This window comes from Calliphora vicina, chromosome 1, assembly GCF_958450345.1.
Source record: "Calliphora vicina chromosome 1, idCalVici1.1, whole genome shotgun sequence".
Taxonomy (NCBI): Eukaryota; Metazoa; Arthropoda; class Insecta; order Diptera; family Calliphoridae; genus Calliphora; species Calliphora vicina.
The window spans coordinates 110,576,833-110,592,933 of record NC_088780.1 but is presented as its reverse complement, the minus strand read 5'-3'; the positions used below and the strand labels follow the sequence as shown (position 1 = coordinate 110,592,933).

At 30.9% G+C, this 16,101-nt stretch overlaps 1 protein-coding gene across 1 annotated transcript in view; it reads left to right on the top strand.

Annotated features, from left to right (window-relative positions):
- The window catches only part of l(3)L1231 (lethal (3) L1231), a 32,154-nt gene extending 18,166 nt beyond the window's left edge, over window positions 1-13,988 (top strand). Inside the window, exons 2-6 of the mRNA XM_065515508.1 lie at window positions 283-791; window positions 8,002-9,860; window positions 10,550-11,871; window positions 11,937-12,038; window positions 13,203-13,988. Coding sequence (XP_065371580.1) covers window positions 549-791; window positions 8,002-9,860; window positions 10,550-11,871; window positions 11,937-12,038; window positions 13,203-13,495 — 3,819 coding nt within the window. The 5' untranslated portion in view covers window positions 283-548 and the 3' untranslated portion in view covers window positions 13,496-13,988. The remainder of the gene's footprint in view (window positions 1-282; window positions 792-8,001; window positions 9,861-10,549; window positions 11,872-11,936; window positions 12,039-13,202) is intronic.
- The last annotated feature ends 2,113 nt before the right edge of the window (window positions 13,989-16,101 follow it).

Genomic DNA, 16,101 nt, shown 5'->3' with positions numbered 1-16,101 from the left:
TAGAAAGAGAATACAAGTCTCTATATGTATGTATATTTTTACATGTTTCCTTCATGGCGTGGTAAACATCTAGATGTAGGCTTAAATGTCTTTGGGATTTTCTCTATATAACAATTATAGTATGTATGTAGTTGTATAGTTACTACTTTAATAAAACATTAATGTAATTATCTTTTTTTTAAGCATACATATGTATTTATTTTCCATTTATCTTTGTACTTTATATTATGGTTGTTACATATTTCTAAATGTTTTTCTTTGTTCTTTTTTCTCTCATTACAGGTTTTAATATTTTGCTTCTCAAGTATTCATTACGGAAAAATTAAAAACATTTTTTATTGTTTTTTTTTCTTAAAAAATTATTATATGTTTTTAAACGCAGCTAAATTAATATTTGTAAACTAATTTGAATTGTAAATTGTGGAAATTTATTTAAAAATTAATTATATATATAGAAAGAAGAGATTGAATATTAAACAAAGCAGGAAAAACGCATAATAGAAGCGAAAAAATAAATAAAAAAAAACATTGAACTTTTTTACCGGGACATGTCATGTCAGCAAGCATCAAGATTTATAACAAACAGCAGCAACATTAACAACAACAGCAAAAACAACCATAACAACAGCAATTGTAAAAATTTAAATAACATCAGCAACAGCCACAACCACAACAACAACATCATTATTAAAGGAAACCGTAACAAACGTGGAGTAGTGGTTCAACAAGAAGATCCGTATGTGTTCACAGAATCAGTGCCAACAACACCACCCATATTATTTAATACACAGGTAAAATTAAAATTTACAAAAAAAAAAAATAACTATAAAATATTTAGAGTCCGAACGAAACCCGTTTTTTCAGGACTAAACCGAAGCGAACCTAATATCCGGCCAACAAAATCAGTATTCTGTATAAACCAAAACAAACCGAAATATTCCAAATGTACTATTAATTTCCTAAAAAAATATTTTATTTTTAGAGCACCCACTTTACATCAATCCATTAATCTTTTTTTAACATCATGAACTGAATTTTGTTTTGGCTAAACTCAAATTTATGGGCACCAATCCGAATAGATACCAAATTTTTACCAGAGGTAGATATTTTTATGCTGATTTATTTTATCGCCAGTCCATAGATATGGTGTTGTATTTTTGTTGAACCATTCCTATTATGCCAATATTCATTATTATGGTATTGCAGGGGCGCATCCAGCCAAAAAGTTTGGGGGGGAAATTAATTTTGTATTCGATTTTATATCATATTTATAAAACATTCATACATTTTATTCAAAACAATATTATTTATTTATAAAAATAAAGAACGGACGATAGATTTAAATAAATAAAAAAAAGTTGAAGAGGTCTACTCATCCAAAACATTTGTTTCATACATTTATATCACGCTGATGACAAATTTTAGAATTCGACAAATATTTGTAAGATAATCTTCAAGTTCTTAATGTAAATCTGTTAGAAAAACAAGACTTTTAGTGAAAACACTCGAAAACTGACAGAACCTCTTAAAATATTTGCAAAGTTGTGATAAGCGTGATCAAATTAGGAGGAACCCTTTTCAACTAATGTTTAGAATTGTTTTATAAAATGACTTTATGGATACCTTTGGATACATTTTTTCAATAATTTTGTAAGGACTTTGAGAATGCTGTAGTATTACTCACTGACATTGAAATGACTACTTTTAATATTTTATGGGGTAAATGCCTTTAAATTTTCACATGTAATATTTCTGCATTTTTGAAAAATTTGATATAGAAATTTAGCTTTTTAAATTTCTTTATGCGTTTTAAATTTCCAATTTCATCAATAGTTTGATCAGCGACATTTTGTATCTCAATATATGAAAGTTTTATTATATTTTTTTTAAGAAGATTTAAAATATCTTCAGAATAACGAATATTTTTCAATACTGAGACTAACAATGCAATTTTGTATGATTGTGCTGAAATCTTGGCTTTTAAAAGTTTGTTTTGAAAATTTATGTGCTTTTCGTTTTTAAGTTTTGAAATTTATGTTTATTACTTATTTTAATTATTTAAAAACAATTTTTTTCTTTTATACCAAAACTCAATATTGTGTGAAGGCTGTGTTGTATTTAGGCCCTAATTTTGTAAATCACGTCACCAAAGTGATATTTATATGGAAAACAAAAACAAAATTTCAAAAATTTCAAAAATTTTAAAAATTTGTTTTTGTTTTATATACAAAATTTTCAAATTATGAAAGGCAAACCACGCTTGAATTTTGGTGCGTTTGTTGTGTTAAGAATTTGTATATAAAACAAAAACAAATTTTTAAAATTTTGTTTTTGCTTTCCATATAAATATCACTTTGTGCCGTGATTTACAAAATTAGGGCCTTAGTGTTTTTATTGGGGTCTTATTTTCTAAAGCCAGCTCAAGTTTATATGGAAAAACAAAACATTAAATATTCAAAAATTAGTTGTCAATACAAATAAAAAATCAAATGAAACGCCAGAATTTGTATGTATTGCTTATCCTTTTCGTGAAATCAAAATCAAATTTTCTTATTTTTTAATATGTATTTAGTTTTTGGTGCCGGGATTTAGAAAATAAGCTCTTAGTTTCATTAGGATCATTAAATATATCCTCACAACTCCATCTAATCGGCCGATTTGTGCTGAAGGTAATAACAAAACACAAATGTACATACACATCTGCTCAAAATAATAGATACACCAAAATTTATTTTTTAAAAACGAAAAAAAATAATGGTATATTGTAAAATTATAAAAAAAATTCAGTCGATTTTTATTTATAGTTAAAAGGAGAGTAAAAAACAAAAACAAAATATTTCATAATTAATAATAAATATTATAAAGTAAATTAAATTTCTTAAATTTCGAAAAATTTGGTGCTCATAATAATAGATACATTTTTAAAAATTCTTATTAAACAAAAGCTAATAAATTTTATCTTAAAAAAATTAGTTTATTATTAAAGTAAAGCTAGTATCCAGTATATCTACCTTTGTTTTGTAAAACTTTCTCCACTCTTCTGGGCATACTGGATATCAAGTTCTGACACTTCTCCAATGGAATCTCGTACCATATTTTTTTGCGTTTTCTCCCATAAATCGTCTTTATTTTTGAAAACTTCCTTCGAAAGCCTTATCTTTAATTCACTCCACAAGTTTTCTATTGGGTTTAAATCAGGGGATTGGCTGGGCCAGCTTAAAACAGGTACGTTATTCTCCAAGAACCAGTTTTTAACTAATCTTGAACTATGTTTTGGGTCGTTGTCCTGCTGGAATGTCCATATTAATGGCATATTTTCCGATGCATATGGAAGCATTACGTTTTCCAATATGTCTCTATACCCACTAGCATTCATGGTATCTTCTATTCGGAATATCGGACCAACACCATTCCATGAAAAGCAACCCCAAACCATTATGTTTCCCCCGCCATGTTTTACCGTCTTTTTTGTAAATTTAACGTGGAATTCTTTTCCTTTTGGTCGGCGTACATTTCTTTGGCAGTCGTTTCCAAACAAATTTATTTTTGTTTCGTCGCTCCATAAAATATTTCTCCATTTTTGTTCGCCTTCACACCCGGACCATTGTAAGTGCTCTTTAGCAAATTCTAATCTTGTCTTGATATTTTTTTGGCGCATTAGTGGCACTTTTCTGGCAATTCTTCCCGGCAATTTAGCTTGTAAAAGATGACGACGAACTGTTTGTGGACTGATTTCGTTACATAGCTCCGCAGAAATAGCTTTCGATGATATGAAAGGGTCTTTTTTAACCATAAGGACGATCCGCCTATCTGTTTCTGGACTGGTTTTCTTTGGTCTACCGCGAGTTTCTCTTTTTTGTTTTTTAGATAAAGCATTTTGGACAAAATGTAAAGATCTTCCTATGCTCTTTGCTATTTCCCGTAATGATTTTCCTTGATTTCTCATCGTTTGAACAATTTTTTTCTCATCTTCGGTACAATGATGATTTCGTCCCATTTTCTTCAAAAGAGTCCTATTTTTTATAAAATTGTTGCTAAAATTTAAATTATACTTACTGTTTCACGTAAATAGGAACAAAAAATTGCACAAAAAAAAATTGTATATAAACAAATTACAAATTACTGATGTGTATCTATTTTTATGAGCAAATAATTTTTTGTAATTCAAATAAATTCGTTTTTAAAAATCAACATGAAAGCAAATAGTTGCCAGATTTTTGACTGACATGACATTGCCAGATAGAAATTTTAATAATATGATGTATTCTTAACGCTTGCGAGGAAATTTTCAATGTTACCGCCATTTAAATTTTTTCCAATTAGGTGTATCTATTATTTTGAGCAGATGTGTATATGGATATTATTTTTCTAGCCAAATTTCATTTTAAATTTTTTTCAAGTTCCGATTTTAATTTTTAGCAAACTTTTGCACATTGATAGAAATATGTAGAATCATGAAATGTATAGCAAAAGTAATAAATCTAGAAGTTTTCAAACATTTCTTGTAAATTTTTTTAAAAGTTTTACATGGAACGACTGAACAAGATCCAAAATGCTTTTATGGTTAGATTTCGGACATGTAAAATAAAAAAAAAATGGTTTACATTAACCGTTTTGACGTTTTTTTTTTCTGCGAATTCACTGTATTTAAAAAAATACTTTTAGAAAAATCATGAATAATAAATATTGCACATACTTCCACTTTAAAAATTCACTTGCATTTTTAAAACTTTCAACAAACAAGTGTTTTGATTATAAACAATTGTTTAATTTTGTATTACGAATTCAAACAAAAATATCGGAATTTTGGACCTACAATTCGATGACTAATGGTTTTGCATGTAGATGACACACTTATATACCACACAAATAGTTTAGACACAAACTAATGCAACAAATTATTTATCGCATATAGATATCACCACTATCATTGAGAACAACGTTACATTTCCATATATAAAAAACAATAAACTTGTAAAAATGTTATGCTTTTTCATCAAAATATATTTTTATTTAAAAATTTTTAAAATTGATTATTCCTCCTTTCTTTTCTTTATTCGGTTTATTATTTATTTAAAAAAAATTGGTTTTTGGGGGGAAATTTCCTTCCCCCCGTGGATCCGCGCCTGTGGTATTGGCAAAACAATGGAAACTTAACCCAGATATGCCGATTGCTTGAGCTTGATCATTTTAAAATTACTTTTATATTATTTTGGAAGCAAATGAGAAATAAAAAACAGTGCAATTATAGTTTTTAAAAATTTATTGAGAAAAGTGGTTTTTTAAGTCGTCCAATATAGAGGACATTGGGGTCACAACAACAAAACTAAAACGCAATAATGAAACATTCATGCATATAACAATCAAGCCACTCTTCATAAATATAAATTCCAAAAAAATATAGTATTTATTCATTTGTAAATGTACAAAATTTTACTTTCCGTACAAACGAGATATGTCTATAATGACCAGTGTTGCCAATTTAACCCTTTTTGGGCTAAATTTAGCCCTTTTCAATCTTGTTTAGCCACAAAAAAATTAATTTAGCCTTTAGCCATTTTTTTAGCCTTTTTTATTTTCATTTAGCCATATATATTTACTCTAATAAAAATTATATATTTACTCTAATGATCTGAAATTTTTGCTGTTGAAAATTAGTAAAATCAGTTCAAAAAAATTGGCAGGGATATTATGACAAAAATTAACTAAAAATGTTGAACCAGTAAACAATTTAAGCACATACAAATTGTTGTACCTTCCATACATTAAAAAAATGCCATAACTAATATAGAGAAAATGGACGTTATTTGAATAAAAATTGTTAATAAAATTGTTAATGTTTTACGCGCGGGTCCGGGCGTTTACAAAATCATAAATAGGGTTAAAGAGAATACTTTTAACTTTATCTGGGCGATGTATTGACGTAAATATAGTACTTTAACGAATATTTTATAACACATGCCATGTAGTATACCGTTTTCAATCCAACCAATTTAGAAAGAAAAATTCAGTTCATTATCGATAATAATTTAGCTATGATCATTTTTATCTGATCAAATATAGAAAATTAATTTTTTTTAAAATTTAAATTAAATATTTATGTTTACATATTTTGGCTATCTTAGTTTTGATATGTTTACTAACTAATGGCAAAATGTATGTTTTTGCCAATGAAAATCAATTCTGTCCGGCGTCGTGTATAATTTTTAGAATTTTTTTTCTGCATTACATGAGAGGCATATTTGCCATATATTCACTTATCAAACTATTATCCATCGAAGTTATCACAAAGGATTACTTTATACATAATTTGTCTTTCATATAAAAAAATTTGCCTAGGAGCATTTTGCAGGCCAGGTGATAAATACGAGGCTTAAAAAACATCGGCATATGATATACGTGTGGCCCCATATTACGTTATTTTAATGTTAAGGATCAACATACATGAATAGATATTCTTATTTTCTTGCATTTGAACGTATGTTATATTCATACATTTTTTGTTTGTCTATTCGGCATAGCCAAATGTAACATTCTAAGTTGTTTTTTGTGTCAAATGTATGTATTTTTTTAATTAAAAATATTAGCCCTTTTTTAGCCACTTTTTAGCCCTTTTTTAGCCTTTTTTCTAAGTATTTAGCCCTTTTTGTTCACCATGAATTGGCAACACTGATAATGACTGAATATGGGCATTATGAAAATATCACAAATTAAAAATTCAATAACTCAAAAATAGTAGCAAAAAATAATGCGATCACACAATCTCCCATGAGGTATTGGTGAGTACTAAGTATGTGAACAAAAAAAATGATATTTTGATAAACATGACGTATCCTGTAAACAAGAACTACATGTAGTACAGTCGACAGTTTGTCACTTAAAGTTAGCCTAAACTAAAATCTTAGTTTTTCTCTTATTGTTTACTAGTTGACCGACCCAGCTTCGCCCGGTACCTATTTACTAATGTTAGTTCTTCAAGTTTCTCCAACCCACATACACCTGCCTGTTCTTATTTATTTGCAAATAAAATATCTAAATTTGTACTGCATATTTTAGGGGACTTTTCGACTTTTTTCAGGAAATAGTCGATTGTTCGAACAATCGACTAATAGAACCCTAATAAGCAGCACTTCTTTCGCACGAAATTAAAACCAACAGCTGATCATGTTCTTTCATATAAAATTTTTCGCATGAAAAAACCATAATTTTTCGCAAATATGAACAGAGTACTAGGCTTAACTGAGAATCATTGTCCAGTTAAACCTTAAACCTAAGATAGAACTGTCAAAACACAAACAGTGGTTGCCTTTGTTGTAAAATTTAAAATATTGTAATATGTTTATGAACAATTTTGAGGTAATTTTGACTGAAGAGTATGGCAATTCTTATAAAATTTAAAGGCCGGCTAATTTTGTTTCATGTTTAACTTAACAGCGTGTTATGCTACGTTTAACTGACAAGTAAAAAACTATCTCTCAGAATTTCGTTGGATGTCCCTTGTTTTTACTGTTTCAGAACGACCATGCTTTGAACCAATTAAAGATTGCATCGTATCTTTTAAAATATTTTGCCATTCCATTATAACTCCAAAATTTTGAGTCCGTATTTTGGTGTCTAAAATTTTAGGTTTTTACAATTTTTTTTCCAATTAGCTTGAGATCTGACTATTAGGCATGCCACTTCAAAACACGTACCTTATTGGATTGTAACCATTTATCGTGCTGGAATTTCTAAACTAGAGGAATATTTTCCTCAGTGTATGAATACATAACGACAACAATCTTCATGCAGTAATGACGCCTATTATTGGTCTTCAATCTTTTCTGGATAGTCTGGGCGATCTTTGTCTTCCGTGTCACAATCACCATTTCTTACCTATAATTTTAAAATTTTTTGGAATAACAAATTTTCAATGATGCAATAAAAAAAAAACTAATTAAAAGCCTATGCTTTCATAATTCTCATTCGAAATCATTAATAAATTTTGAATCTCCTTTACAGAAAACGCGTACCAGATTAAATGATCTGACTACAGCAACAACATTAAGTATTGGAAAATTGCAACAACAGCAACAACAAAAATTACCTTTAACAGAAACAAATGGAAAGATAACATCAAATACACTAAAGACGCAGGCGTCTTTTTTATCATCGTCGTCATCATCAACATCATCATCAACCACATTAACAACAATAAATACTTGCACAGCACCCACATCTAAAACTAATGTAATACAATCTCTAACAGTAACAACTGCAACAGCAAATAACAATTGTAATAGTAAAAAACTAACTAATGTTTGTATTGTGAGACCACAATTGCAACAACAACAGCCACATTACCATCATCTACATCAACAACATCAAAACTATGTTAATTCATCAACTGTGTATGAGGGAGATTTAAAATCAACATCACCACCACCGTTGTATACTCCGCCAACACCGTCATTATGGCAAACACCATTGCTTTTGGAAACAACGACGGCATCCACGGCTCCACAAGTGACCAATGTGGTGTTGTCACCAAAAGCCACAACAACAACAACGACATCTCAAACTACACCCATCATCATGGGTTGTGTAACGCCAACAGTACAAACTGTTGGCAGCACTACAACTACCATGAATCCCTCCTCGCTGACTACAACTGCCATGGCTAAAGTAGCTCCTATTATCGTACATACTCCGTTAGCACCGCCACCTCCTCCAACTCCTGCTCAATCAGCAACCCAATGTCTGCCTCCATCGAAATTTCATAATCACACATTGGCACAGCATTTACACAAGGTGGAGTGTTTAAAAAAGTCGAAAAAATCCGCAGAGGCCGAAACGATACTTTGCAATGACAATGTCAAATCAATTACTTCACCTTTGAAAGCCACTTCACCCTTAACATCCACATCAACGGCAGCTCCTTTAAAACCGGTGGACAATGCAAGTGGTGGTCCAGTTAAACATTCCGAAACTGAAGATTTAAATGAAATACCGGTGAATGTCATATTTCGTATGGCCATGGTGCCGCAACAGAATGAGAAATCTTCGAATAATATACAATTTGTGAAACCTCAAACTGAAATTGATGCACAGCCACCAACAACAGCACCACCCTCATCACTATCCACACAACTCAAAACAAATGTGAACAAGAAATTGTCAATACCCGCCTCGAAAACAATCGCAACAAACCAACTTATAAAACAACAACAGATCAATACGTCTTCCATACAACATGATACAACAAATGCGACAACAACTACAGCTTTATACTCTCAACAACATCAAACGCCAAACGATTTCGATGCTGATGATAATAAAATATCAACAAATTCAGAAACTTTAACGAAAATCAACGTCAACGACGATGACCCAACTACAACAATTGTAAAAAATTTAAAAACAAAAACAAATTCAACGCACATTACAACTAAAACCCGCAAAATAAATTCATCCAACACAACAAATCTCAATTATGATTTACCACCCTACAATTGGCAAATGGGTTGCAGCACAACCAAAGGTGCCGTGGCCATAGTTAAAATGTCCCAACATCATGTAGATTTGGATACGACACACTTAGCAACCGCCACTGGCTTACCCTATTGTCTGCAACAATATTGGCTTAACACGTATGATTTTCGTAAATCTTCTGAATTCCTGTTGATGGACAAGTCGATAAATCGTTCATTGGCCCGAGAAGAGCGCATTGCTGTGTACAAACAACAGCTGCGCCGACAAGCAATGCAACTACTCTCCACAAGATCTCTGCAAAAATTACCCAAACTAGTTGCTAGACGACGTCTGTTGTGCGTCGATCGTCTGTTGAGAAAATATCAACAGAGTGAACAAAATAAAAAAGAGTAAGTATCTATTATTACTATTCATATGTATTTCTTATTAAGCGAACTTTTTGAGAAACTTGACTTTTGTTCTCGAATTAAATTCAATATTAAAATCAACTTCCTCTATCTTAAATACTTAACGAAACTTTAATTTCTAAATTAAACACATTTGAATGAAACTTTTGTTTCATTTTACATACAGTAAGTGACACTGTTTCCACTGCATAAACTAATTCGAGTACGCTGAATCCGCTGGTGATAACCGTTTTTTAAAGTTTGCTCTTGTTTTCGAGATATACCGTTATTTCTAAAATGGAGGAGGTTACAAAACATATATTCGCGTAACTCGGTTTAGCTTATTGAATAAAATACAAATTTTGGAAGCAGTTGCTAATTTTTTGCTTTCTTAGTTTTTCACAATATTAAGCTTACAAAAATTGTGAAAAGATACAGTAAAGTAAAGCAAATAACTGCCTATTGCATCCTGGAGGCATTAAGGCATAGTATTTGATGCTGTACCAATTACTACTGCTTCCAAATCAGTAACGGTTTTTGCTGGGTATATTAATCCGGACAAATTTAATAGTTTTGTATAATTTATCTGTCTTTCTTTTTAATTCTAAAGATATTTATTTTTTTTTTTACATACATACTTACATTTATAAACTTCAAGAAATTAATTTGTTTAATTTGATTTTCTATTTCAGACTACCCGCCAATGTTAAACGCTGTTGCGTAAATGGTTGTGATGCCTATACCCTGGAAATGGCCTCACACTGCCAACAACATATCGTTTATAACTCAGCCCAACAAGTCTTCTTGCCCTGTACCGCCAAATTTGCCGACAATACACAATGTAGAGTACCAGTATTTGATATAACCCATGATTTGCCCTTGTGTATGGAACATGCACGCAAACGTGATGCTTACAATCGTCTTTTGTACGAGCAAAGACCACGTAAAATCTCCACAAATCCCATTATAATGAATGAGTCAATAATATCAACGTCAAAACTATCAGCCAACAACACTATTAACACAGATGTTGTAGCAACAACTGCGGCAACGGGAGGTGTTGTAGTTAAAACACAAAATTATCAACATAAGCAGAAGCAGCAGCAACAACAACATGTATTACAACAATTACCAGCAAACCAACACAGTAATGGTAATGGTAATAAACGACCAACATTAGTAAATCAACAGGCACGTAAACGTAAAATGACTGTTGGTTTTACGGGCAATCCAGTGGGTAGACCACAAAAACGTGTTAAGAAAACTGTAGAAAAATCGGTTACAACAACGGCGGCAGCAGTAACAAATCATCAAATGCCACGTTTAGTATCGACTAGTTTGAAACGTAAAAGTAGTACGACATCTTTAGAATCTATAGCCAGCAATTCACAACATTCAACAACATCCAGTACCTCGCAACAACAACAACAATATCAACGCCAACAACCACAACATCAGCTGCAACAGCAGCACTTGTATGGCGTAACCTCATCTATAGCAAATGCTAACACAACATCATCTTTACCACCACCAGCTTTAGCACCTCTTAGCGGTATGGTGGGTCATGGTTTACCCCAACATTTGTTTAGTTTTGGTCATGATAATCACCAACAGCCCCAGCACTATCATCATTCTCATCACCAGCAGCCGCAAAATCTTCATGCCCGTAATATTAACGATAAACATTCCTTCTCCACCACCTTCACGAATACGGCTACGCCTGCGACAACAGCCTCCACACCAACCGAACTTAGAGATTTCATTTCACAGTTCTCCTTTGCTGCGCAAAAACATGCTCAAGCCGAAACTACTACGGCCGATATTAATTTGCTAAACACCAACTCCAATTCAAATTTCACCTCTTCGGGTATGGGTTCGACCACTTCGCTGCCTACGGCCGATGATTTTCTTACTCAGGATATGTTGAGTATATGTGAAAATAGTTCGGCCAGTTCGGCGGATACTGGTTTGGGTGGTTTAAGTGATCCCGAATTAATGTTGGGCGGTCCAGAAGGTAGTTTACGGCATTTTATCAACCGTGTGCATTTATTAAGTCTTGAATTGATTTATATTTTTTAGATGATATACCATTGGGTGATACCCACTTACTGGAAGAACATGATTTGGAGAATGTTTTAAATTCCCTGCCAGAAGATGCATTTAAAGAATTATTTACAACAGGTGAGTTTAACGAGCGATTGAAATTAAAATGTCTTATATTCTGTGATATTGTCGCAATTGATAATCAGCCTAAGAGCTTGATTACAATTGAAACCATTAAACACTATCGAAAATGAGTTTACATATCTTTTGTAGAGTTTTCAAAAAACTGACAAAAATTAATAATCGCGGTTACGGATTTAAAAAAAATTAAGAACGATGGCTTTCGGTTTTGGGATACAGTATTGAATATTATGGCGTTTTCTTTTCTGACACAAAATGTTGCCAATATACATTGTAGCATTTATTAAAGGTTACCCATAACCTCATAATGTTTTACATTTTTAACGTTCGTAATAGAACAAAAACCATTACCATTTATGCAATTTTCTTTATGCACCTTCTAAATGTTGTAAAACTAGACATTTTGCTGTTTAAAAAGTGCTGCATTACATATCTGTCATTGGGTACCATACGAATTAAAGCCAAGAGACCTTGAAAGACGATTATGTGTGTCTGAAATGCTGATAAAAGAAAATGATTTTTGCTCCAAATCATTACTTGCGATGAAAAATGGATCCATTGCGATAACTCGAAGCGTAAGAGATACTATGTGAAGCCCGGCCAACCAGCCGAATCGAAACCATGGCGCTAAGTTAATGCTCTGTATTTGGTGTGGCCATACCATCACAGGAAACCTGTACCGAACGGAACTGATTCGTTTGAAGCGATCATTGGGCGAAAAACGTCCAGAATATGCGGCCAGACATGAAACCGTAATATTCTATCATGACAACGTTTGGCCACATGTAGCAATACCTGTTAAAAACTATTTAGAAAGAAATGGTTGGGAAGTTTTGCTTCACCCGCCTTATAGTTCAAACCTTGCCACGTCCGACAACTATTTGTTTCCGACAACTATACGCTTCACTTCAGAACAGAGTATCCGAAATTGGCTTGATTTGGTAGTTGCCTCAAAAGATGAGCAGTTCTTCACCTTAAACAATTAATATAATACACTATTACTAAGCTTATTGAATTATGATCATTTTTCAATAATTCCACATACTTGTTTTTTACTGGAAAACTTACTAATAAGATAATCGGAAAACTTTTTTTTTAATAAAAATATTAAATATAAACGAAACATTCTCTAACATTATTTCTTCTCTTCGTCATTTTCAGTCCATCAAGATGAGAGTGATGAAATCGAACGCGCCATCGAACTTGCCGACAAACATTTGAAAACATTACAACAAACTATTGGCTCTGAATTGGGTGATTTTCTTGATTTCAATGATGACATGTTAATGGACAATGGCGACCTGTGTAATGGATCAACAGCCAATAGTATATTGGATACATCAGCTTTATTTATCGGCGGAGGAGCTGCAACGGTTGGCGCAGTAGCAACAAACGCAACTCAAGGTGGTGGAGCAGTGATAGGAACGGATATTAGAGGTTTAGTGCAAACGTAAATTAAAGTTAACATAAAGAATAAACTAAAGAAGAAGATGAAAAGAAGTTATTTTATAGTTTGCCTGGTGAGAAATTCTTATTTTTAATTTAATTATAATTTAAAAAAAACACGTAATTGATTAATTTTATTACTTTTAAAACAATATATTTTCGAATTTTATTTGAAATATGAAAACAATTATTATTATTATTATATTTTATATTTAAAAAAAAAAACAAAATGTAATATTTTGAAATTGTATTTTTCTGTTAAAAACAAACGCTTATTTTTCTCTATTTCTTTTAAATGTAATTATTGAAAATAATTTTTAAGATTTTAATGTGTGAAAAAATATAAAAATAATTATATGTATTATAAAATAAAAAAAAAATGAAATTTTTAAGCTTAAATGTTGTAATTTAAAGAAACAAAACAAGCTTTTACATTTAAACTTAAAAAAAATATATATGAAATTTTTTATATTTTAAAAATATTTTACAAAACAAACAAAACGTTTTAATTCTTTAATTTTTAGTTTTTACTCTATAAAAAATAAATCATTTTGCTCAATTTTAAACAAGATATTGAAATATGTAGATAGAATTTTAATTTTTCCCTCCCAAAAAGCAGTTGTTAGTTTAAAATTTAATTATTTTTATAATTATTTGACCGTTTGTTAAATAAGTCTGTAAATTATATTGGTAAGTTAAATTTAACATATGAGAGGTGTTTCAAAATTATGACTTCTTCCAAAAAAAATAAAAATGCATTTGAGTTTTTCAAATAATGTAAAGGTATTCACTAAATGTTGACTATTTTATCAGAATTGTGAGTTGTTTCTATATTTTAGCTGTAAAATGAAATCCTTATTTTCAACACTTCCACGTTTAGAAAGAAAATTCGCTATAAATAAGCTTTTTCACATTAAAAAAATAAATATCTTTAAATTGTATCGTATATAATCAACATAAAATGTTGCTGTTTCATCTAAATTAGAAAAATAAAAGTACCTCGTATTCGTATTCACCATTTACAAAATAGGAAACTACTTTTTTATTGAAAACTAGATGACCGCCGGCTTCGCCCGGTAAGAAAAATGAGAAGTGAATACGAGGTAAATTATTAAAAATTAAAATTTCCGAGTTTTTGAATTTTTTTTCTTTACAAACCATCTGAAAATTTCGAATCGAATAAAAAAAATTCAGCCAAATCACTCCAGCCGTTCTCGCGTGATGCCATTACATACATGGACCATTTCATTTTAGACATATAACTTCTTTTAGATTTGATCATGGGTATTTTGTTTGTGTTTGTTGAAAAGTCCATAAAATATTTTTACTAACCATTAAATATCCTGAGTGGTCCCATTCGGCAAAATATGTATACGTTTTTTAGGTGTTTTCGAAGTATATTTTTCAAAAAGATTGTATAGAAAAATAAAAATAAAAACAAATATTAAAATAAACTAATGGTATTCATAACCTAATAAAAGTTTAGTTGTTATCTGGTTGAGATTGGTTTTTATTTGAAAACAATTGCATCTATTTGCTTGAATATTCATTAAGGTGGAATTTAAATAAAATAATTCAACATTTTAGATATTTTTTAATGGTTATGAATGTTAAATATTTCAAATTATATTCACCCCTAATATGTAAGTCGTTGTCGACACAAAGTCATACCGTCGATACCGATAAAAATTGGTAACTATTGACAGCGTTTTATACTTACACGATACTAATTTTCGTACTAATCGTAGTACGAGTTTAAGTACGGTTTTGTGATAGACATTACTACAAATCGTACTATTTCATTTAATATACAGGCCTGTCACAGAATTCCATTCCGATCGAAAGTAGAATTACATAATTCCATTTTTTGCTTCTTCAGAAAAAGTAAAAAGAAAATTTCTTTCGGAATGAAACTACGGAATTGAAATCATTCCGAACGAAATGTGTGACAGGCCTGATAACTGACATGTATATAAATAAGCTGTTGAAGAAATACATTTAGAAGTACGACAGCATGAGGCACGATACCAATTATCGTACTTATCGATGATCCGCCCTCAAAAAAACAAAAACTTTTTTTATTTTCATACTCCGTTAGTACAACAACATGATACACATTACTAATTTCATACTTGTACGATTTATCGTAACGTGTATACCTTAGCATAAGAATGTCAGAATTCTTTTTTGAGCTATGGTTTATTCGGCAAAATTTCTTGGAATGTCCCATAGAACAAGAATCGCGATACGCCTTTGTACATTTGTTCGCCCCCTACACTTTGACCCACCCTAAGAAATATGTGTATATAAGAAATGTTAAGGAAAATCTCTCAAAAGGTGTTTTAAAACCAATTTTCAGTTATCAAAGCTTCGAATTAATTCACTAAAATTTTAATTCGGAATTAAAAAAATTCCCAACATCTAAATCTTCAAATAGAATTCATTTATCGTTGAATTAATTCATAACAAATTAATTCGTTGAACCTTTGAATACAAATTGAATTGAAATATTTTTTCTTCATTCAGGGGGCAAATCAAATGTAGAAAACTTTTAATAAAAATGGATCCAAATATTTTTTTGTATTCCTCATCATCGGCCAGTGGGAAATTTCAG